Here is a 25290-nt window from a genome sequence, read left to right on the forward strand (position 1 = left end):
AGTCCTTAGAAGAGCTTTTCAAAGCTCTTCTCATCCTCCGCAAAGGATGAATGTTATGCGTAAATTACGTGGCGCCGGCAGTGCTCCAGCTGGTAATGGTAGCGCCGGCAGTGCGACGAGCTCCACAGGCAGCTCGTCCACCGCAAATGGTGGTTCCACACTAACCTCGGCCGCCAGTGAGGATGCCATGCTGGATGCTCGGGTCCAAATGAGTCTACACACACTGAAAAAACTATTCAATGAATACACACATCCCAAGGAGCCTCTGAGCGAACAGGAGAGGGATATGAAACTTTATCAAATGTTACCATTGTTTTGTAAGGTAGGTCAAACCACCACCCATCTCCCATCATCAAACGGAAATGAATGAACCACCACACAATTGTTTTTCATTTAACAGGTTTTCAGTGCCTGTCCTGCCTCGGATATGAGCGAAAAGTTCTGGGATGTTGTGGCCTTTTGTCAGCAAGTTTCACGTCTAATGGTTGCCGAGATACGCAAGCGGGCCTCCAATCAAAGCACAGAGGCTGCCTCCATTGCCATTGTTAAGTTTCTGGAAATCGAAACTACGGAAGAGACCAGCAGTGGTTGGATGCTGTTGTCAACCTTGAATTTGTTGGCGAATGGTGATGTGTCCTTGATACAGGTAAGGAAGACACACACACACAGGAAATTAAGAAAACAACAACAACAAAAATCATATTCAGCCAGGATGAATAGGAATCTTTAAAGGACCTAAAATTGTCGTAGATTTTTTAAAGACTATTTTTTCAAGGCTTATCCAAGGTTTCCTATAGGAAATCTTCTATTCAGCTTTGCTGAATAAGTTTTACGGTAAGAAATCTTTAATTCAGGCCGGCTGAATAATGTTTTCATAAGTAAATCTACAATTCAGCCCAGCTGAATAAGGTTTCCTATAAGAAATCTTCAATTCAACTTAGCTGAATAAGGTTTCCAATAGAAAATCTTCAGTTCAGCTTAGCTGAATAAGGTTTCCCATAATAAATATTTAATTCAGCTTAGCTGAATAAGCTTTTCAATAGGAAATCTTTAATTCAGCTTTGCTGAATAAGGTTCCCCATAAGAAATCTTCAATTCAGCTTTGCTGAATGATGCTTTCTGTAGAAAATCTTCAATTCCGAGTGGCTGAATAAGGTTTTCCATAAGAAATCTTCAATTCAACTTAGCCGAATAAGGTTTCCTATAGGAAATCTTTAATTCAGCTTAGCTGAATAAGGTTTCTTTTAGGAAATCTGCAATTCAGCCTGGCTGAATAAGGTTTTCATTAGGAAATCTTCAATGCAGCTTTGCTGAATAAGGTTCCCCATAAGAAATCTTCAATTCAGCTTTGCTGAAAGATGCTTTCTGTAGGAAATCTTCAATTCCGAGTGGCTGAATAAGCTTTTCTATAGGAAAACTTCAATTCAGCCTGGCTGAATAAAGTTTCCTATGGAAACTCTTCAATTCAGCATGGGTGAATAAGGTTTTTTGTAGGAAATCTTTAATTTCGACTTTCTGAATAAGGTTCCGAGTTAGAAATTGTCAATTCAGCCCTGCTGAATAAGGTTTCCTGTAGAAAATCTTCAAATCAGCCTTGCTGAATCTTCAATTCAGCTAAGCTGAATAAGGTTTCCACTGGGAAATCTTAAATTCGGAATAGCCGAATAAGGTCTCCTACAACAAATGTTCAATTTAGCTTAGCTGAATAAGGGTTTCCTATAGGAAATCTTCAATTCCGAACCTGAGACTGGTCGAATAATGTTTTCATTCGGATATCTTCAATTCAGCTTAGCTGAATAAAGTTCCCCATAAGAAATCTCCAATTCAGCTTTGCTGAATGATGCTTTCTGTAGGAAATCTTTAATTCCGAGTGGCTTAATAAGGTTTCCTGTATGAAATCTTCAATTCAGCCCGGCTGAATGAGGTGTTATATAGGAAATCTTAAATTCAGCTTGGCTGAATAAGGTTTCGTATAGAAAATCTTCAATTCAGCCCTGCTGAATAGGGCTTCTGTTTGGAAATTTTCAATTTAGCCCTGCTGAATTGGGTTCCCCATAAGAAATCTTGTATTCAGCTTGGCTGAATAATGTTTTCTGTAGGAAATCTTCAATTCAGCCCTGCTGAATGAGGTTTCATTTAGAATATCTTTAATTCAGCCTGGCTGAATAAGGTTTCCGGTTGGAAATCTTCAATTCAGCCCTCCTTTAGGCCTCCTAAAATATTCTATAAAAATTCCAGGCCTCTTTTAGGGCTCCAAAAAATAAGTTTTTAATTTTTATTAAAAAATATAATAAAAATTATACCATTTCCGATTTCTCATAATTTTGTGAGGTATCCAAGGACGTGGTGGACAGTGAAGAGGTTCCTTGAAAATTTTCCATATTATCCGTTGCCACCCTAGAAGTCCCTCTTGTTGGACTCGGCTGCCTATGGACTCTATGAGTTTTCGGCCTCCTCAAAGCCATTGTATTCGCTTGTGGGTACTTCTTCTCAAATCCCTTCCTCCCATCGTGCACCAAATACCTCGAAAACCATTCGAATTGCCGCAAATACTTCTCCACACTCGAACTAATGAAATATAACCTCAATGGTTGCAGGGCCGCTTCATTCTCATCTTCAAATATCGACATTGTGGGTTGGCGTATCCAACACAAATCCACAGCAAAAACACAATGTAATAAAAATAATAGACCCGTGGCCAGGGAGGCTACACTCTGTTGTTTACAATGTCGAAAAAAGCCGTGTTGGGGCTCCTCAAAATCCGACAAATACATTAAATGGAAATCCCTTTCCGCATGATACATGGTTAGAAGCGAGGCCAACACAAACATTAACGCACCTGTGCCATTGATAATGACCTCCATTAAGGGCTTGGCAGGGCGACCCAACAAAATTCCCAACCCGCCAAATAGTGACATCAGGGTAAAGCCAAAATAGGTGCCACAATAAATAATGACATGGGGTATGGGTTCCACATCCTGCCGTACACCCATTAAGTGTAAACTTAGGCAAATGGCGGAGAGAATTGTTTCGAGGAATTTGAAGAGGAACCAGACTTGCTGCATTTTTGCGGAACTTCTTTTTGAATTTTATTTTTCAATTGTCAAAAATATTTATTTTACTTTTCTCTCCTTGCTTTTCAGGTTATGACAGCTGCCGCAGTGCCCTCTACCCTGGTGAAATGCCTTTATCTCTTCTTTGATTTACCCGCTGTTGAAGATGATCCACCATCCGATACACCCAGCGATTTCAATGCCTTTGAACGCCGCACCCTATTGCAAAAGGTTTTCGTACAGCTGTTGGTGAAATTATGTTCATATCCGTATCCGGCCGAAGAGCTGGCCCGCATGGATGATTTGACATTGCTGTTTAGCGCCATTACCTCTCCATGTCCCACACACAACATTGTGTGGCGTAAAAATGCTGCCGAAATCCTGACCACCATATCACGGCATGGTCTGACAGATGCTGTTGTCAGTTATATACATTGTAAGTAGGACAGTCGGAACCTCAAGGTGGAGGGAGATTAATATGTATCTCTTTTATTTTTTAGCCAAAGGCTGTATGGCTTTGTGTGTGGACAATATGCGGCGCTTAACATTCGGCAACCCGCTGGAAATTGTTGAAATGTTCGTTACGGTCTTTTGTTTTCTAAAGGATTCTAGTCAGGTATCACAGATACTAATGGATGATTTCAAGGCGTCACAGGGTTATACGTTCTTAACCGATTTTTTGCTCAAGTAAGTTGAGAATTTAATTTAATTCCCAAGCAGAACCCTATTCAGCCGGTCTGAATATATTTTTCCAATTCGAAACCTAATTCAGCCAGTCTAAACACAAGATTTCCTATTGGTAACCTTATTCAGCTAGGCTGAATTGAATACGTCCTAATGGAAACCTTATTCAGCCAGGCCGAATACAAGATTTGCTATTGGAACTGCTATTCAGCCGGACTGAATTGAAGATTCCCTAATAGAAACCTCATTCAGCCGAGCTGAATTGAAATTTTCCCAATAGAAACCAAGCTGAATTAAAAAATTCCTACCAGAAACATTATTCAGCCAGGCTGAATTCAAGATTTCCTCATGGAAACCTTATTCAGCAAGACCGAATTGAAGTTTTCCTATAGAAAACCCCATTCTGCCAGGCTGAATTGAAGATTTCCTAATGGTAACCTTTTTCAGCCAGGCTGAATTGAAGTTTTCCTATTGCAAGCCATATTCAGCTGGCCGTAATAGGGTTTTCTATAGAAACTCTTCAATTTAGCCAGGCTAAATAGGGGTTTCTACAGAAAATCTTCAATTTAGCTTAGCTGAATAGGGGTTTCTACAGAAAATCTTCAATTTAGCTTAGTTGAATAAGGTTTTCTATAGAAAATCTTCAATTCAGCTAAGCTGAATAAGGTTTTGTATGGAAAATCTTCAATTCAACTTAGCTGAATAAGGTGGTTCTATAGAAAATCTTCAATTTAGCTTAGCTGAATGAGAGATTTTATAGAAAATCTTCAATTCAGCTGTGCAGAATAAGATTTTCTATAGAAAATCATCAATTCAGCCGTGCTGAATAGGGGTTTCTATAGAAAATTTTCAATTCCGCCGGGCTGAATAGGTTTTTCTATAGAAAATCTGCAATTCAGCTTAGCTGAATAAGGTTTTAAATAGAAAATCTGCAATTCAGCTTAGCTGAATTAGGTTTTCAATAGAAAATCTGTAATTCAGTTTAGCTGAATTAGGTTTTCAATAGAAAATCTGCAATTCAGCTTAGCTGAATTAGGTTTTCAATAGAAAATCTGCAATTCAGCTTAGCTAAATTAGGGTTTCAAAGGAGAAATGTTCAATTCAGTCTATCAGAATAAGGTTTTGCATTGGGGATTTTCAATTCAGCTTATCTGAATAAGGGTTCCATTATAACATTTTTTATTTAATAATAACTGTTTTTTCCCCCTTCCAGATTCGATACATCTCGCACCCACTCCGTTGAAGTTCAGGCTGCCATACGCAATCTGGTCCTGATGATCTCATCACTGTGCATGTGTGGCTATAATGAGTTGAGGCCACCACAGGCACAAATAAATGCCCTTTTCAAGATGCAAAATTTCCAAATGCCCCAAGCCTCATCGCGGGAGACATGTGTACGCAACATCTATGCTTTTCAGGTGCTGCAAACGGTATTCCTGAGAGCAACATCCTCCGGCCTCTGCTGTACAATATTGGATGCCATCTCCCGTGTCTATCATTCGGAAAATGCCAATTATTTTATATTGGAATCGGAAAATACCCTCAGTCAATTTACCGAACGGATACATCTAAAGGGATCACAGATACAAGAGAAATTTTTCGATTTATTGGAATTCATTGTGTTCCAATTGAATTTTGTACCCTGCAAGGAATTGATATCGCTGTCATTGCTACTCAAGAATAACCATTCGACCAGCTGTAGTATTTTATGCCTCAAGACCCTGTTGAATATTTTAAGGCATAATAATGTATTTAAGGATGTCTATCGGGAGGTTGGCATATTGGAAGTATTTGTAACGTGCCTGAATCGTTATGCCGATCATGTGCGCACCATAACCAAAGATGATGAAAATGCTGTGGTCGTGGCAGAGGAAGGAGAAACGGAAGATCTCGCCGATAGCATGGGTAAACATGTTCTGGAGGCCCTTACCATACTGCTGAGTGGTAACAACAACAATGCCAATGTTTTTCGTGAAAGTGGCGGAGCGAAATGTATTCACGATTTGGTGAAATTTAAGCATTGTCGTCCCCAATCGTTGGGCATTATTCGCGAACTCATCCTCTCTGCGGGTGGAGATGATGATATGCTGTTCATACTCTCCGTCATGCATTCGGTACCACCCTATCAAGTGGAATTTAAAATACAAATCCTTAATATGCTACTGGGTTGCCTCAAGGATTCACATCGTACCCGGACAGTATTCCGCAAGGTTGGTGGCTTCGTATATCTGACTAGTGTCTTTGTATCGCTGGATGGTAAACTGTGCGATGAAGATCACATTGAGGCTGAGGCTGATGCTGATCCTGAGGCTCAACTAATACCCCAGGATGATTTGGTTCTGCTACTACAAATGGTTTGTCAAACCTTGGCTACGGCAATGCGCTTCGAACCGGCAAATGCCAAGTTTTTCCATCAAGAGATTTGTACTGCCTCGCTGTGTGATACCCTGCGGCTGCTGGGATGTTTTGGCAATGAAACCGAGCTGCCCGAATTTAAAGGAATATTTAAAACGGATATCGGCACGCAGAAGTATTATCATGAAGTCTTTTCGGGTGACATTTTGAATTATAGGTAAGAAAAATTATAGGTATTCAGCAACGCCTGAAATGAAGATTTGCCAATGAAAATCATATTCAGCCAAGTTAAATTTAAAATATCCAAAAAGGAACCTTATTCAGCGGGCTAAATTGAAGATTTTCAATAGATAACCTTATTCAGCCGAGCTGAATTGAAGTATCCTATTGATAACACTATACAGCCAGGCTGGATTGAAGTTTACCTATGGAAACCCCTATTCAGCTGAATTGAAATTTTTCAATAGGAAACCTTATTCAGCTAGGCTGAATTGAAGTTTTCCTATAGATATGAAAACGCTATTCAGCTGGGCCGAATTAAAGTTTACCTATAGGAAAACCTATTCAACCGGGATGAAACAAAAATTTTCTATTGTATATCTTATTCAGCCAAGCTGAATTACAGATTTGTCATCGGAAATCTTATTCAGCAAAGGGAACTTTTGATATTTTTTGAGATATTTAATCTATATTTTTTTATTTTTCAGATTCCAGGACACCATACCCCGTTCTCTGTCCTATGTGTGCGTAGTATACCGCCTACTGTACAGTATTGCTTTGGATAATTTCGAATCTCCAAATCTGAATAACATAATTACCCTGTTTAACGATCAGCATAATCGTTCACCATCCAAAGAATTAGCTTTACCTCCAGCTCACCCAAATCAGCTGAATCTCTCACAACCCACACCGGAACCTCGCATTGTCCATCCGGGTGTGGTTTTGTGCATGATCCAACTACTACCCAGCGTGACACATAACCAACAACACACCTTGGCCACAAATCTGCAAGTATACCTTAGCGAAGTCATCAAGTCTCTGGTGCGCAGTGAACGCAACCAACAAATAATGTGCGACTATGGCCTGGCGGGTCAACTGCTGAAAATCGCCCGAAAAGCTTTATCCGAAGAAGTCAATCCCCTACATGTCCCCATGCAATACATTTTGGAGAGATTGGCAGCTCAGGCCCTGCAGCCTACCGAGCTGAGAGAATTTTTACGTTTGGGTGAACCCCTGTCGTGTAAAAATATCGATCTTAATAAATGCTATTCCATGGGTGGACCTGTACCATTGACTCGTATAAAAACATTGGTCTCCATGACGACGCCAAGAGATTTTCGAGCACACGGATCCAGCACCCTGCCGCCGTTTGTTGAAATGGATATGTCCGCGGAGGGATTTGGGTGTCTATATCTGCCCTCATTGGCTCCGCAGGCAACGGCCACCGCTGGTGGTACCATAGATGCCAATACAATCGGTGGTATTGGTTCGGGAGATCGCATCTTTCCACCGCAGACAGGTCTTTCATTCTCCACCTGGTTTTGTGTTGAGAAATTTTCAGATCCAAAAACAGATCCACATTGTGTGAGGCTACTGACATTGGTGCGTACGATACACAACCCGAGGGAGGAGAATTTGGTATGTCTTTCGATATTGCTCTCGGCGAGGGATAAGGCTATTGTGGTGTCAACACAGGAGACCCTGGTGACGCCAAGTAAAAGTGAGTAGACATTTAAAACATCATTTTCAGTTTAGAATCTAGTATCAGTTAGGTTGGATTGGAGTTTTCCTATTTGAAACCTTATTCAGCAAGGCTGAATTGACATATTCTTAATGGAAACCTAATTCAGCCAGGCTGAATTGAAGATTTCGTAATGGAAAACTGGCTGGGCTGAATTTACGATTTCCTAATGGAAACCTTATTCAGATGGGCTGAATTGAAGATTTCCTAATGGAAACCTTATTCAGCTCGGCTGAATCGAAGTTTTCTTATTGGAAACCTTATTCAGCTGAGCTAAATTTAAGTTATCCAATTTGAAACCTTATTTAGCTGGTCTGAATTGAAGTTTTCCTAATGGAAATGATTTCATATGATGATTTCTTACTAGAAACCTCATTCAGCCGAGCTGAATTTAAGATTTCCTATAGAAAACCTTATTCAGCCGAGCTGAATTGAAGATTTCTTATAGAAAACCTTATTCAGCCATGCTGAATTGAAGATTTTCTATAGAAACCCTTATTAAGCCAGGTTGAATTGAAGTATTCCTAATATAAACCTTATTCAACATGGCTGCATTGAAGATTTCCCAACGGAAACCCTATTCAGCCAAGCTGAATTGAAGATTTCCCAATGGAAACCTTATTCAGCCAGGCTTAATTGAAGATTTCCAAATGGAAACCTTATTCAGCTGGGCTGATATCAAGTCTTCCTAATGGAAACCTTATTCAGCTTAGCTGAATTGAAGATCTCCTACTGGAAACCTTATTCAACTGCGCTAAATTGACGATCTCCAACTGGAAATCTTATTCAGCTAAGCTAAATTGAGGATTTCACACCGGAAACCTTATTCAGCTGGGCGGAATTGAAGATTTCCTATTGGAAACCTTATACAACTGTGCTGAATTGCTGATTCTATACTGAAATGTTAATGTTTTTCTTGATTTCCAGGCCTTGGTGACTGGGAACCTGAGGGATCGGATGACAACAGTGCCCGCATTTGGTGTCCCGATTTATTACACGAAGGCCAGTGGCACCATTTGGTGGTGGTACTTAATCGAGCGGTCTTGAAAAACTCCAGTCTGTCGCTGTACTTGGATGGAACGGTAGGAGGACCTGAAATCTCGCCCTATCTCTAAGTTTGATAATAATTTTTAATCACTCTCTAATTTTAGCCCCTCCATTCCCAAAAGCTCCATTATATCTCACAAAACCCGGGAGCCGGTTCGGCCAACCTACCAGTGGCCACCTCGGTATTTGGTTACATTGGAACACCACCTATTTGGCGCCGCTACTCACGTCTGTGTTGGAAGCAGGGTGTTTGCCACCTTCTCGAAGATGTGGTAAATCAACAGACAGTCCAAACTATTTTCAATTTAGGTCCCCATTACATGGGTTCGCTGCAAGCCCCCCAACTGGGTAAAAAGGTTGAACCTTTAGGCCCCTTGGTGGCAGAGGAAAAAGTCCTCTTAGGTCTCAATGCCAAGGCTGTATCTCAATTAACATTGGTCAAGATCCGCAAGGTTTACAGTCGTGCCGATAATAAGTCCATTGCCAAGCAGCTGGGCATGAACTCTCATGAAAATGCCACGCCCATTAAGTAAGTTGCGGGATTCTAAAGGAGGGGATTTATTATTATTAATTGAATCCGTTTTTTTATTTTTCAGAATCCTCCACAACTCAGCTGGTCATTTGGCTGGAGCTGGCCGCACCCTGGGCGGTGTGGTAGTGGGCTATCTAGGTGTCCGCGTCTTTAGCCCCCATCCCGTCTCTGCCATGATTGACACCGTCGGCGGCTGCAATGTCCTCCTCGGCATCATTGCCATGGCACAAGACGTGGAGTCTTTGTATGCCGGCGTCAAGGCCCTAACATGTGTGGTACGCAGTAACCGCGCAGCCCAAAGTGAAATGGATCGCAAGCGCTGCTACCAGACCCTCGGCATGTTCTTCAAGAAGAAGAAAAATCTCCTGAATTCCCACATTTTGCACTTGACATTTGGCTTAGTGGGCACGGTGAACAGTGGCCAGGATATGTCAGCCATTCCCAATGTTACAGCTTTCCAAGATCTCCTTTGCGATTTGGATATATGGCATAATGCCCCCAATGGGCTGCTCAGATCTTTGCTGGAACATTTATTGGAATTGGCTGTGGAGTCGAATGAGAAGAAACAAAATGTGAAAATCATGAGAGAGCTACAATTACTCAATAAGCTGCTCTATATCATCGTCGATATTCAGGATCATTCCACGCGGGAGATTCTCTTCAATTTAGTCGAAGCCCTCCTGGGAGGTCAGCCAAGGCACACCGATCTTTTGCTATTTGGCCAATATTGTGCTTCCAAACTACCCAAAGCCGATCAGGTCGAGAAGTCCCTAATACTACCCACAATGAAACCCACCCCGAATCCTTCCAATTCCGCTGCAACTGCCGAAAATGATACAACTGCTCAGAACATCTACTTGCGGAATCGTTGCCTATCCCTACTACACGGTTTGCTTTTCACCGCTCGGAATACTGTCAATTACATCATCTGCGATGATATCTCCAAGACCCTGGGAATGGATTGGCTTCTGCTCTTCATGCAACCGAATGTCCACTTCACCACGGTGATAATTGCGGTAAGGATCTTGGTCGTGATCTGTGCCAATGAAAGTTTTTTGGTACGTTTCCGTGACTCTACCCATAATGGCGGATATTTGCGCTTTACCGAAATGGTTTCCCAAAAGAAGTCCATGGGCATTGCAGCCCAGCAATTGAATTCCAGGCCATCGACTGGGACCGGAACTGTTATTGTGGCCACCACCGCCAATACCTTGCAGCATTTGCCCACCCATATTGCCGGGGAGGTTAGGACGGCGGCTTTGAATATACCAGGTGAGGTCATATCAAAGCTAGTTTTCAAGTCAGCCAAGCTGAATACGATTTTCTACATAAAATCTTCAATTCAGCCTGGCTGAGTAGGGTTTCTATAGAAAATATTCAAATCAGCCTTATTCAGCCCAGCTGAATAATGTTTTCTATAAAAAATCTTCAATTCAGCTTAGCTAAATAAGGTTTTCTTTAGAAAAACTTCAGTTCAGCTTAGCTGAATAAGGGTTTCTATAGAAAAACTTCAATTCAGCTTAGCTAAATATGGGTTTCTATAGAAAATCTTCAATTCAGCTAAGCTGAATAAGGTTTTATATGGAAAATCTTCAATACAGCTTGGCTGAATAAGGGTTTCTATAGGAAATCTTCAATTCAGCTTGGCTGAATAAGGTTTTCTATAAAAAAATCTTTAATTCAGCTTAGCTGAATAAGGTTTTCTATAGAAAAACTTCAACTCAGCTTAGCTGAATAAGGGTTTCTATAGAAAAACTTCAATTCAGCTTAGCTTAATAAGGGTTTCTATAGAAAATCTTCAATTCAGCTAAGCTGAATAAGGTTTTATATGGAAAATCTTCAATACAGCTTGGCTGAATAAGGTTTTCTATAGGAAATTTTCAATTCAGCTTGGCTGAATAAGGTTTTCTATAGAAAATCTTCGATTCAGCTTGGCTGAATAAGGTTTGCTATAAAAAATCTTCAATTCAGCTAAGCTGAATAAGGTTTCTGATGGGAAATCTGCAATTCAGCTTAGCTGAATAAGGTTTTCGATTGGAAATCTGCAATTCAGCCCAGCTGAATACGGTTTTCTATAGAAAATCTTCAATTCAGAATGGCTGAATAAGGTTTCCCTTAGGAAAACTTCAATTCAGCCCAGCTGAATAAGCCTTTTCTATAGAAAATCTTCAATTCAGCCTGGCTGAATAAGGTTTCCAAAGGGAAATCTGCAAGTCAGCCATACTGAATAAGGTTTCCATTGGGAAATCTACAATTCAGCTTAGCTGAATAAGGATTCCGATGGGATATTTGTAATTCTGCTTAGCTGAATAAGGTTTTGATGTGAAATCTGTATTCATCTTAAGCTTCTGATAGAAAATCCTGATTTCAGCTCAGTCGAATAAGGCTTTCAATATGATTTCCATTTATTTTTCGATACTAACCTCTGATTTTCCTAATTTTTCTAGGTTTCCAGACCCTGGAATGGTTAATGCAGTACCACCTGGACGTCCCGGAATTATATTTCCTGATTACTGCTTTGATAATGGGGCAACCTGTAAAATTACTGGCCACAGAACACACAAAATTCGATCTGGATCGTGTGTGGTCATTCCTATGGGGTGCCCCCGTTTCGGCCAATACAAATATACCAAAAATGAATATTTGCCCGGAGGGAGTATGTGTCCTGCTGGGTATGGTTAGAGCCATAGTGCATGGTGGGGAAATGGCTCCCTGGTTGAATAGTCATCCTGAGACAATAATACAGTTGCTATTTAGTCTCTATCAAAATCTTACCGATTTTATGCCAGTCATGATGTCGGGAGATGTTATATCGTCCCTGGTTGCGGTGCTCTTCCCCAATAGCAGTAAAGATGAAAATGTGGAATCAGAACCGAACAGCGGTAATAGTTCACCCACAGAGGAAACGGGTGGTGGTTTTATGATGAGCCTCAATGCTGCTGCTTCGGGGAATGCAAGTACAATGGTCAAGCTAACTAATCATCCGGTTAGGAAATGCATCATCGACTTCCTGAGGGTCATTGTGGTCGATTCGTTGAGCTTGAATATGCATGGCAAAACAACACCGGTTATAGATTTGGTATTGGATGCCTCACCCGAAAATTCGGAGCTAAATTTACAAATCGAATATCAAACGGAAATTATTACGGCCCTAATGGACCACTTGCTGGCAGCTGATATTTTGGTAGGAGAACAGGCTGCCCTGTCGTTGGTACCCCTAATACAAAGCCATACCCAACATGTGGCTCCGAATGTTTTCTATTTCACGGCACGTGTGGTGGATAAAATGTGGCAGGGCTGCTTGACCCGCAATCCGCATGATATCTTCGATTTCATTATCAAATTGATAGCTCAGGCTAAGAGAAGAACTTCGTCGCTGACATTGGAACAGTTGCATCATTCATTGAATCGAACCATTTTGTATTTATTGTCAAGACCCACAGAGGCCATAACCGAGCAGATGAGCGTCTTGGAGGCTCTGCATAAAATCATTACCCATCGTTTGCTGATTTTCGGTGCTGGAAACCATGAACTGGAATTCATTGGATGTCTAACCTATTGTCTGCTCCAACTGACATCGGATATGAAAATTATTTTGGAACCATCCACTGCGCGTAATACCACCTGGCATGTTAATCCGCAGGCGGATATCATCGAACCCAAAGATGAGGATTTAAATCAATTGCAGGTAAGGTCACATTTTCAAAGTAAGGGCCCCAAGCTAACCCTCCTCTATCCTCTTTTTTCCTCCAGGGTCGCAATTTAATTGTCGGAGCCGCCTTCCGGGTCTGGGAAGAGCTGTATGTTTGTAAGAAACCAGCCATTGAAGAGGTATTTAAAGTGTCATTGTCCGCTCCGCCGAATAACCAAAAAGCTCCAGATCTGCAAACTACCCGAGAACAGGTTATGGAACTGGCTTCGAAATTATGGTTTAATTATGTCGATGCCGAACGTAAAGCCTCGTATCGCATTCCCTGGGAAATCCACAATCAAATACAATCGAAAATCCAAAAGGTTACTGGAGGTCTGACACGGCTGGCAAGCCGCACCAAAGTCAAGAAGGATGAAATGGTTCGTGCTAAGTCGTCGATGACCCGGGAATCGGCATTCGAATGCACCAACATTCATGTGCAGTTGATAAAGTGAGTAGTTCGGAGAAGTGAAATTAAATAATATTCTACCCTGCCTCGCTGAAAAAAGTTTCCTTTAGGAAATCTTCAATTCAGCAGTGCTGAATAATGTTTCCATTAGGAAATCTTCAATTCAGCCTGTCTGAATAGGGGTTTTCATTTGGAAATCTTCAATTCAGCCTGGCTGAATTAGGTTTCCATTAGGTAATCTTCAATTCAGCCTAGCTGAATTAGGTTTCCATTAGGAAATCTTCAATTCAGCCTGGCTGAATGAGGTTTCCGTTGGGAAATCTTCAATTCAGCCTGGCTGAATAGGGGTTTCCAATAGGAAATCTTCACCTTTTAGGATTCCGTTTTTTAATCAATTTTCTTTTTTCCATTTCCAGGGACCTTTGGGAGTTACGCTGCAAACAATACCTACAAATGCTGCAACACACCCAGCGTTATGTCTATCAGGATTGGGTCCAATCGGAAACAGAATTGACCCGCGAACGTGGCCTCTGGGGCCCTGAAGGCTGTTCCACACTCGATAAATGGATATTGGATACGACAGAAGGTCCACATCGCATGCGTAAGAAAACCATGCGTAATGATCTCTTCTATCTCCACTATCCATATCGTCCCGAGCTGGATATACCCGATAATCGTCAATTAAAATATAAAGTTGCCACCAGCTTCGATAGTAAAATCTATTACACCCATTGTCAGCAGCCACCGCGTATTTTGTGTGAAACGGATTCTTTGGCACAACAACAACAATCGCTGCAACATCAACATTCCGTAGATGCCAATCAATTGTTGAAGGCGTCGGGACATGGACAAGCGGCTCATCATCCCCAATTACAGACGTCAAAAAGTGAACCGGGTGGTACGACAAGTACACCACCCCAGTCACCGAATGAACATCGGGCTGCTGCTGCTGCTTCGACTGCAGTAGCTCATGCCCAGGAATCGTTGGACATTAATGCTCCCGACGATGAGGACGAGGATGATGAAATGTCAAATATTTCTGATAATGAGACATTCTTGCGGCTGCTGGAGGAACAGGAAAAAATCTCCTTTATGTTTAGATGTGCCCGAATACAGGGTTTGGATACCTTTGAGGGTCTGCTGTTATTCGGCAAAGAACATTGTTACATCGTCGATGGTTTTACATTGCTCAAAAATCGGGAAATTAAAGATATTGATACTTTGCCACCAGGGGCCTATGAACCGATTATACCAAATTCTGGTGGTACCACCCGGCAGCACAAAGTTCGTCAATGTTCCAAATTTGCTTATGAGGAGATACGGGAAGTCCATAAACGGCGTTATTTGCTACAGCCCATTGCATTGGAGGTCTTCTCCGAAGATGGCCGAAATTATTTGCTAAGTTTTCCGAGGAAGGTGCGGAACAAGGTCTATCAAAGATTTATGGCCCATGCCACAGCCATTAATGATAATGCCCAGCAATCGGTGGCGGGGCAAAAGAGAACGGCAAGTGTGGAACAAACATCGGGTATTTTCAGTAGTTTGATTGGTGAGACCTCGGTGACCCAGAGATGGGTGGTAAGTATTTGATTTGTCAAGGGGTATTCGAACTTTTATTTAATATTCCGATCTTTTTTCCAGCGTGGTGAAATCTCCAACTTCCAATATTTAATGCATTTAAATACCCTGGCCGGTCGCTCCTACAATGATCTCATGCAATATCCCGTATTTCCCTGGATATTGGCCGATTATGATTCGGAAGAATTGGATTTCAATAACCCAAAGACATTCCGTGACTTCTCCAAACCCATGGGTGCCCAGTCGGAGGAGAGATTGGAACAATTTCAGAAGAGATTTAAGGTGGGTCCTCAAAACACACACACCCTCCGTAACCTATAAGAATAATACATATTGATGTTCCTTTAGGAATGGGATGACCCTCATGGTGAGACACCACCCTATCACTATGGCACCCATTACTCATCGGCCATGATTGTTTGCTCATATCTGGTGCGCTTGGAACCATTTACCCAGCATTTCTTGAGACTACAGGGGGGTCATTTCGATTTGGCCGATCGAATGTTTCACAGCATCAAGGAGGCCTGGCTGTCGGCTTCCAAGTTTAATATGGCCGATGTTAAGGAGCTAATACCTGAATTTTTCTACCTCCCCGAATTTATAACCAATTCAAATAATTTTGATTTGGGTAGGTCCACAGAAGTAGAGGTTAAAGAGAGTAAATAATTGTTCTTTTTTCTTTTAAAGGTACCAAACAAAATGGCGAAACTTTGAACGATGTTATCTTGCCACCATGGGCCAAACAGGATCCGCGAGAATTTATAAGACTACATCGGAATGCCTTGGAGTGTGATTATGTTAGCCAGAATTTACATTTGGTAAGGAATGAATTTCAAAAAATATTCGGGAAGGACAGAGACTTTAAAGAAGGGTTAAGGGTCACAGGAGTGGATTTTTTAAAAATATTTTTTGAAGGGTCTATCACAGGGCTGGGTTTTTTAAAAATATTTTTATTATTAATTTCCTTCTTTCCTCTTCCAGTGGATCGACTTGATATTTGGCCACAAACAACAAGGTCCTGCTGCTGTGGAGGCCACAAATGTTTTCCATCATTTGTTCTATGAGGGAAATGTTGATATTTATAAGTAAGTCCCGCTCCTTTTGCCTTCGGAGTTTTGTAATGAATTCCCTCCACTCTTTTAAAATTTCCAGCATTGATGATCCGCTGAAGAAAAATGCCACAATTGGTTTCATTAATAATTTTGGACAAATACCCAAACAACTGTTCAAGAAACCACATCCCGCCAAGAAAATGTCTGGCTCACGACATTCCACGCTAATCGATCCGAGTGCTTTGATACAGGGCAATACCACTGTTTTACAATCCGATCGTTTGTTCTTCCATAATTTGGATAATTTGAAACCGAGCCTGCAACCCATTAAGGAGCTAAAAGGTCCCGTGGGTCAGATATTGCAACCAGATAAGACTGTTTTTGCTGTGGAACAAAATAAGGTACACATTGGGACAACTTTTTTTTCGAAAGGAGGAATCTAATAGCTTATTTTCTTTCTCTTTTCTAGGTTATGATGCCACCATCATATACGAAATATATAGCCTGGGGCTTTGCCGATCACTCGCTGCGCATTGGTCTCTACGATACAGATCGTGCTTCATTTGTCTCAGAAGCAGCTGCACAAAATTCTGGTGAAATTTTGGCTTGTGCCTGTCCCAATTCGAAAATGATCATCACAGCCGGAACCAGCTCCGTTATTACAATTTGGAAATTTGATGCAAATCGTAAAAGTTTAACGGTTAAACATTCGCTACATGGCCACACTGATGCTGTTACCTGCCTGGCAGCTAGTGCAGCATATAATGTTATTGTGTCGGGATCGAGAGATGGTACTGCCATTGTTTGGGATATGACACGGTTTACATTTGTGCGTCAGCTGCCAGGTCATGTGGGTGTGGTGGCCGCGGTGGCCATTAATGAATTGACGGGTGATATTGCAACATGTTCCGCCACGTGGCTACATGTATGGTCTATAAATGGTGACCCCCTGGCAACGGTTAATACTTGCGTGGGAAGTGCCGATCGTATGCAGCAAATATTGTGTGTGGCCTTTTCACAAATACGAGAATGGGATCCACAGAATGTTGTAATTACTGGTTCAACAGATGGTGTTGTGAGGGTAAGTGGAAATGGATTTTTAAAAATATTTTTCAAGGGTCTATCAAAGGCGTTTTTCAAGGGTCTCAAACAGGCGTGGATTTTTTAAAAATATTTTTTCAAGGGAGATTTTTTTAAACATATTTTTTGGAGGTCTCAACATAGGCGTGGATTTTTTAAACATATTTTTTGAAGGCCTCAACATAGACGTGGATTTTTGAAACATATTTTTTGGAGGCCTCAACATAGACGTGGATTTTTTAAACATATTTTTTGGAGTCCTCAACATAGACGTGGATTTTTTAAACATATTTTTTGGGAGCCTAAATAGTTTTCCAATGGGGTATAATTGGGGTGGATTTTTAAAAATATTTTTTCAAGAGTCCCCAATAAAAATTTTGCTTCCTCTTCCCCTTTTAGATGTGGTCTCTCGAATATGTTCAAGTACCCATTGAACGCAAACTGAAACGTTGTGCCGAAATTAAATCTCAAGAAAATCCTGATACCGGTTCGGACAAAGAAGATGAGGCTGTGGGTGGTGAAACGTCCAAGAAAATGGAATTATTTAAACAAATGCAAAGCATATCTTCACATGATGATAACGGTAAATAAAATTCACCTCAACTGTTACCCAATTTTCTAATCTCTTCTCTTTTTCCAGAAATCCATAAATCCGCTTCCGAAAGTAGCATATCAGAAGCATCCCAGCATTCAAATAACTCCACGCAATCGGATAAACCAATGAAAGAATGTGAAATCCCGGTGACATCAGAACGGCGGAAATCTTCATTTTCGGGAGCGAAATCGCTACATGAAATTAAATCATCAACGGTAGAGGGTTCCGGTGGCAATAAGGGAATTGAGGGTAAGATTTGATTTCTTAAAATTGGGGTTTTCAAAATTATTAATTTTGTTGTTTGGTTGTTGTTTTCTTTGCCACCCAGAAGAAGAACGTTCCACAATACGTCCCAGCAAATCTGATACTAGTCTCACCGATGGTTTCGTCATGATCGATAATGATAAACATCGTGGTGATCATTGCCTGAAGAAAGGTAAGCATTTTCGAGGTTATGATTTTTCAATTTTTAATTTGTTTCTTGTCGCATCTCTCTAGGCTTCAAATGGCAACGTCAATTAATGTTCCGTTCAAAATTAACCATGCACACGGCCTATGATCGCAAAGATAATGCCGAACCGGCCAGTATTACAGCCTTGACGGTATCCAAAGATCATAAAATCTTATATGTGGGTAAGTAAAATTTAAATTTTTAAAGGATTTGGATTTATGGGTTAAAATGCGATTTTGAAAATAAATAAATTTTTGATTTTTTGATTTATTTAATATTTTTCTCTTATTTTTGTAGGTGATGCTCGCGGTCGCATTTATTCATGGTGTGTCACTGAACAACCTGGTCGTGGTGTGGCCGATCATTGGCTTAAAGACGAAGGAGCTGATCAGTGTGTTAAATGTCATGTTAAGTAAGTAGTAACCAATATATTTGAAAGGGGAATAACGAGGGAGAATTTTTTTATGAACGGCTATAAATCCGTCTTTATGAACGTATATAGGAGACGCTATTTTAGTTCAAGGTAATTTTTAAAGTGGTAAAATTGTATTTTTGTACGCCAGCTAAAGACATTATTTATAGTGGAACTAGAGGAAATCTTTGTAAGCGATCTGAAGACAGTAAATATCTATAACCCGAAGGTGTTTTTTATAAACCAGCTATGGAAACTTAGAAGACGAGCGGAAAGGGTACTTACAGATCAGCTGAAAGAATTATTTATTAATTGCATGTAGTGTAGACGACATTTTACACGAACTGAATGGAGCCTTTATAGATGAACTGGATGGAGTATTTATGGACGACCTGAGGGGAGTCTTTATAGACGAGCTGGAGTAAGTCTTTACAGTGGAACTGAAGGGAGACTATATAGACGACCTGAGGTGTGTTTTCATAGACGTGCTGAAGTGTGTCTTTATGAACGAAAAGGAGTGATACTTTATTGATGAGCTGAACTCAGTCTTTATAGACATGCGGAAGGATTTTTTTTTATAAATGGGATTTTATGTATCAGTTTTGTGGAGTCTTTATTAACGAGCTAAAGAGAGTCATTATAGCCGAGTTAGATGGATTATTTATAGACAAGTGAGTCTCTATGGACGAGTTGTAGTAAGACTTTATAGAGGAGCTGAAGCCAGGAACTCTTTGGAGCCGAGAGGAACTAAAAAAGTATTTAAAAATGAACTGATGGGAATATTTAGAGACGAGCTGGAGGAAGACTTTACAAAAGTGCTGAAGTGAGTCTTTATATACGACCTGAGTAGTGTATCTATAGAGGAAGGATGTCTTTATAGACAACCTGAAGGGAGTCTTTATAGACAAGGTGGAGGGAGCTGCAGAGATTCTTAATAGACGAACTGGAGATAACACTATTGCATTGCTATTTAAGCTTATACCTGCGAGTGGAAACCTAGCTGAATGCTAACGGACACGTTCATAGCTTTATAATTAAACAAACATATGAGTTCGTAGTCTTCTCCTCTTTAGGATGACCCCCTAATGCTAATGTGTTTTTTGAAACCGTGCCCATCGCAGCCTTATCGATACCTGGGCGCATCGATACGCATTAGGTTTAGTTATCTACCAAGTCTTTGTCAATTTCGACCTCATGTCCTCCTCTTAACCTATGCCCATTGATTCTCCAACTTTGTTAAACCCCCATAAAAGACAAACAAACTCTGCGGCTGATTTTGTATTGGCTGCCTTGGCACACTTGGCAAATTTGAACTCGGACACGGACTCGTTTCAAAAATCAAAAAGTGTATGCTCACGCATGTGCATCGGTCTGGGGCGACATACATATATGAAAATCTGACACGACAAAGTGAATCCCATTTTAGACTCATTGAGGAATGTGATATCTTTCATCAAAGCATCCCAACCGACATATGGGATGACACCCAAATGCCAGACAAAGTGGAGGGTTCCTTTAAAGCGGAAACCGTCGTAAATACGTCGGCTACAGTCGACAAGCCATCACATCTGAGGCAGGCGGCTACGAAGGGGAAAGAAGTCAAATGTGGGTGTTCCAAAGTTACTTTGGAACCCTTGTTGTCGGCTTCTGCTCTTAAAAGTGTCAATCTCAAGGAAGGGAAGGCAATTTACTACTGCCAACGATACGTAGATAGGACCCCAACATGATGAGTGAGAAGGAATTCAACTGGAATTCAAGCAGCACCTAAAGGTCGTGTGGAAGTACGAAAAGCACTATCCCCACCAATGTCTTTCTTTACACAACAAATCAGAGCAAATTCCACTTATATTAAATTGTGTATTATATAACAGGATATAGGTACGAGCAGAAGTCTTTTGATCAGAATATATTTTCAAATCATAAACTTAGGTGATAGGCGACTATTCCATTCAGGCATGTCTGATAGGCCTGGTCCTTGATATAGAGGCACACTTTTGTACCTCTGGATCTTTTGTTACGTTGACCCACAGAAAGAATCGTCTCTTTATTTAATTGTCTTATGTGCGTCTTTGCTTTGCACTTACGTTAGCGGTCCAAGCTGGAGCCGCATAGGAAATTAAGCATTGAAAATTATTATTTACGGAACCACGTTCTGGAATATCTCCCATATAACGTTAGTACTTTACGATATTACGATATTTAAAAGATATCAACAGCATTAAACCGAAACAAAGTGCCTACAAATTAGTGTTTCAGAGGCTGTATGATCTTCTGACAGAATAATTCATTACAAACCCATATTTTAATAAGGCCACCATATGTTCGTCCGTAATATATAATTATTGTTCTCGGAAGATCTTAGAGGTATTTTTCAAAAGAATCTGGAATTTGAAATTTCTGTTTTTAATGGGTGAAAGATCTACTGGCACAAATAATAATCGTTTTTAGTTACAAGTTCATTCCCAATTTTATAAATTTTTGAGGTCTGCGCCTCATCTTTCAACTGAAATCGATGCTTCGGATTCTCGGAGTGAAAAATAACTATTCAGAGAAAAAATTTAATATTGGTTCCTGTATTTACAAATACTCCATTATGCGGGTCCAAATTTAAAGTATTTTTAAATTCCTTGTCACATTTTCCAATCGAAGTGCCAGAAGAGTCAAATACTCCACTTGGCTGAAAATCTTTAATGTAGTGTCCCATTTAAAGGATTTAGACTATTTGACATTCTAGACATTCAATAGTTAGAAATCTCCTTCAAAAAATATTAGAAATCGGTTTTCCAATTATAGTATCTGATAGCATTTAATGATCTGAATAAATAGAAATACTTCTTGTAAAAAATCGGGGTTTCAGACGGTTCAATACATCTGCACGTAAATTGTCACAATCCATATAATATCCCATTTTAGGTGTATTGAGGAACTTGTCACAATTTCCAGTCCAAGTTATTTCGTATTTGAGGTTCTCAATGGATTTAAAACCTCCTTGGGACGGTAGCAAAAAAAGCCCATATTGCGGTTAAGCTTTAGGATTTTTGTATGCTTGTGGTTTAGGTATATTCTTCAATGTCAGTATATATTATTGGATGTGTAAGGTACTAATGTTTGGAAAAAAAATTTTGCAGAAGATTTGGACTTGGTTGTGGTTCGTAATGGATAGGCAATTTCATTGCATACAATGTTCAATTTCTAAACAATTAAAATTAATTTTAGCTCGATTTTATTACAATTTTTATACCCTACACAACTATGTTGTCAGGGTATTATAGCTTTGTGCAGCCCCAAAAGTTTGTAACGCCGCGAAATATTGGTCCTAGACCCACCTTTAAGTATACCGATCGTCATATCTCGACTAGCTGAGTCGATCTAGACATGTGTGTCCGTCCGTCCGTCCGTCTGTCCATTATAATTTGTAAACACGATACAGGCCACAGTTATGGACCAATCTTCACGAAATTTTGCATGTAGGATGGGTTCTGGCCAATGAAGACCCCTATTGTTTGTGGTAAAGATCAGTTAATATTTAGGGGATGAAATGAACCAAATACTAAATTTTTATCGGTTTTTCTGGCGCTCCAGAGGCCGCAATTATGGCGCGAACATCGCGAAATTTTACATGGAGAAGGGGATCGGGCCAAAGAATAAGCATGTCTGTTTTGTAAAGGATCGGTCAATTTTTAGCGGGTCAAATGGACCCCGACTTTTGTGTGAAAAATTACAAATTTTGTATTCTATTGCCTATATATTTGCCCCTGAAGGACATAGACCCGAGAAGTTGATTGTATATCCAAGAGGAGTGGTTGACCTTTAAATTGATACCAATTATATGGTCGTACGTACTCAGATGTGGGAGTTACACTTAAATATTTACAGGTGCTTACGTACTGAGATATTATTTAGTAACCCATTACCACACTAGAGGGCGGAAATATGGCGCTGGTCGCTCTGAAATTTTCCAGTTGTGGTAAAGGACAACGCCTAGTATTTTCGGCGATGATCAGATAATAATTTTGGGATGTATTGGACCGAAGACCTATTTTTTTGTGTTTTTTTCGAGTTGATCTATAGGTCACAATTATAAGCCGAACATCACAACACAACCCACGGTGAAGGGAATCTGGATAAGTAATTAGAAGGGATGTACTGAATATTATTAATATTCGAAACATATGTCAGTGTAAGGTAGAGGTGCTGTTGACCTCTAATCCGGCAAGAGGGTGCAAATATCACGAAATATTGCCCAGGCTCAAAATAAACATCCGCAGAAAGTTAGAGTTCAGTGGAAGTTGTGTAGGGTATCGTATGGTCGGCCCCGTCCGACTATACTGCTCCGCTCACTGGTTATATTTACATTTATATTGTTCTGATTTGGGAAGGAGTTCCCCTTAATAAATTTGCTCCTGGAACAGTTGCTAAATTTGTATTCAAAATTTGCTTCTCCTTCTCTCTATTTCCAGATTCACATTATACGAACGTAAACATCATTGTCGCAATTGTGGTCAGGTGTTCTGCAATAAATGCAGTCGTTTCGAATCGGAAATATCACGTTTGCGAATATTAAAGCCGGTGCGGGTGTGTCAGTCGTGTTATGCACAATTGCGGGCGACATCTGTTGATAATTAAACACATATATACAATAAAAAAAAAGAAATAATAATTACTAAATTTTAGAGAGAAAAAACATTAAAAATAATGACTATTTAATAAAAGACATTACAATACATTTATGCATAAATACATACATACACACACATACCAACATAACTACATAAGTAATTAATTATTATTAATAGAGACATACATAAATAATAATTATTTGAAACACACACAGAGGAAAAAAAGAGTAAATGTACCTTTTACAACAAAAATAAATAAATAAATAAAAAATATATTATGAGGAAGAAAAATTAATAAATAAATAATAATTATAGTAATTTAAAGAAATAAATAATAATTTAAAGAAATAAAAAAAATATACCAAAAAGTAATAACTAAGAGGAAATTAAGAAACATACAAACAGACATACATTAATATATATTAAAAAATTAAATAATAATAATTATTATTAGTTGTTAAGTATAGAGGAAGAAGAAAGGATAATTAGTGTTACAAAGGAAAAAAGAACATAATGGAAAGAAAAAAAATAACAATAATAATAGTAATATTAAACAAAGAAAGGTGAAAAAGAAATACACATACACATATAAACAGATAAAAATTGTAAAATGTGGATTGAAAAAGGTCCAAATCCACGATCTAAATAATATTTTTATATTGCTATTATTTAAGAGGGTAATTTTCAAAAAAAAAAAAATGTAAGGTGTCTGCTAATGACCCAATGTCCCAGTTGTCGAGCAACTATATTTCCTTCATAATATACTTCTTAATTTTGTCCAAGTATCCTGGTCGAAATAATTCGATTTTTTTTTATTCTTATTGGAAAACAAAATCCCCTGTCTCTTAGACACCCTGTGTAATAATGGCGATATCTCTCTGTATTGCATCCTTCTAAAAATTGCCTATAAATGATACAATATTATAATACTCCGTTCTGATAAGTGGAAGATCTATTACCATTGTTTACTATTTTCCTCCAGGAGAAGTTCACGGAAATGTCATTCACTCTCAATAATACCGGACCACTTAAACCCTTATAGTTCGATGTAAAACAGCCTAAGCGTATTCTATATTTTTGTATATTGGAACCAATTTCTCATATGCAGACGGAGTATTTCCTCATTCAGTTTTGGAATGTGCCGAAGTCTTTTTTTCAGAGCCTTTATTATGAGACAATATACAAATGTGAAAGTGATTCCTCGTAAAATACGGAATTTGTCCTCAATATGATTTTGATATGATCCCAATATCCAAAATTTGTTTTAGGCCGACTTTTTCAATACATATTTTACAAACTAAAAAATATTTATAAAATACTCCTCTCTATCTCTCATTTTTATTTCATCTCATTTCTTTCTTGTCGCTCTTTAACTATATATAATTAATATTGTGTATATTTTAATAAAAAACAAACATCAATAGACTATTTTATTTGTTAAACATTTTTTATATAATTTTTTCTCAATCAAACAGAAAAATCGAAAAGAAAAATGGAAAATAAAGAAATAACTCAAACAATAGATTTTTATAAGTTTTGTATAAAACCAAAAAAAAAAACAAACAAAAATATTTTTTGCTATAAAACGTATATTTTCTAAAAACCATTTAAATTTATATTTTTTTACCAACCATTCAAAAATTTATATTTTTTAATTAAATTATTAATATCCATTAATTAAATTTAATATCCATTTTTTACTTTAGCAACGAATTTTATTTTATTTTTTCTATATATCTCGCTCATTTTATTTTATATACCTAACTCTAGCTCACAACTCTGTATCTCTCATTCTCTAAGATACCTTATATTGGAATTCTTTTATAAAACAAAGGCTGTTTATTATTTATTAAAAAAAAGACAAAAAAATGTATTCTTATCTATATAAACAAAATATGCTTATTAAGATCGTTTTCACACACATATATACAATATAAATATTATTTTTTTATTATTATAGATTTTTATTTGTTATTTAAATTAAAATTATT

General features: G+C 39.1%; 2 protein-coding genes across 2 annotated transcripts; one reads left to right on the forward strand and one right to left on the reverse strand.

The window, feature by feature from the left end:
• The first annotated feature begins 46 nt into the window (after positions 1 to 46).
• LOC133329918 (WD repeat and FYVE domain-containing protein 3) lies at positions 47 to 23306 on the forward strand. Its single transcript, XM_061538377.1, has 24 exons — positions 47 to 322; positions 401 to 646; positions 3144 to 3489; positions 3554 to 3740; positions 4951 to 6309; positions 6800 to 7812; positions 8761 to 8915; positions 8985 to 9409; positions 9477 to 10684; positions 11860 to 13100; positions 13166 to 13554; positions 13929 to 15090; positions 15154 to 15372; positions 15439 to 15718; positions 15778 to 15908; positions 16072 to 16175; positions 16243 to 16543; positions 16612 to 17223; positions 17622 to 17805; positions 17863 to 18066; positions 18146 to 18253; positions 18316 to 18450; positions 18566 to 18680; positions 23141 to 23306. Exons 1-24 carry the CDS (start codon positions 47 to 49, stop codon positions 23304 to 23306), a joined length of 10566 nt encoding a protein of 3521 aa, XP_061394361.1.
• LOC133329917 (uncharacterized) lies at positions 2298 to 3065 on the reverse strand. The gene has a single exon (XM_061538376.1). It carries the CDS (start codon positions 3063 to 3065, stop codon positions 2298 to 2300), a length of 768 nt encoding a protein of 255 aa, XP_061394360.1.
• Positions 23307 to 25290: the final 1984 nt, after the last annotated feature.

Source organism: Musca vetustissima, unplaced genomic scaffold (genome assembly GCF_032173495.1).
Source record: "Musca vetustissima isolate MV318-11 ecotype Yass unplaced genomic scaffold, APGP_CSIRO_Mvet_v1 utg238702, whole genome shotgun sequence".
Lineage (NCBI taxonomy): Eukaryota > Metazoa > Arthropoda > Insecta > Diptera > Muscidae > Musca > Musca vetustissima.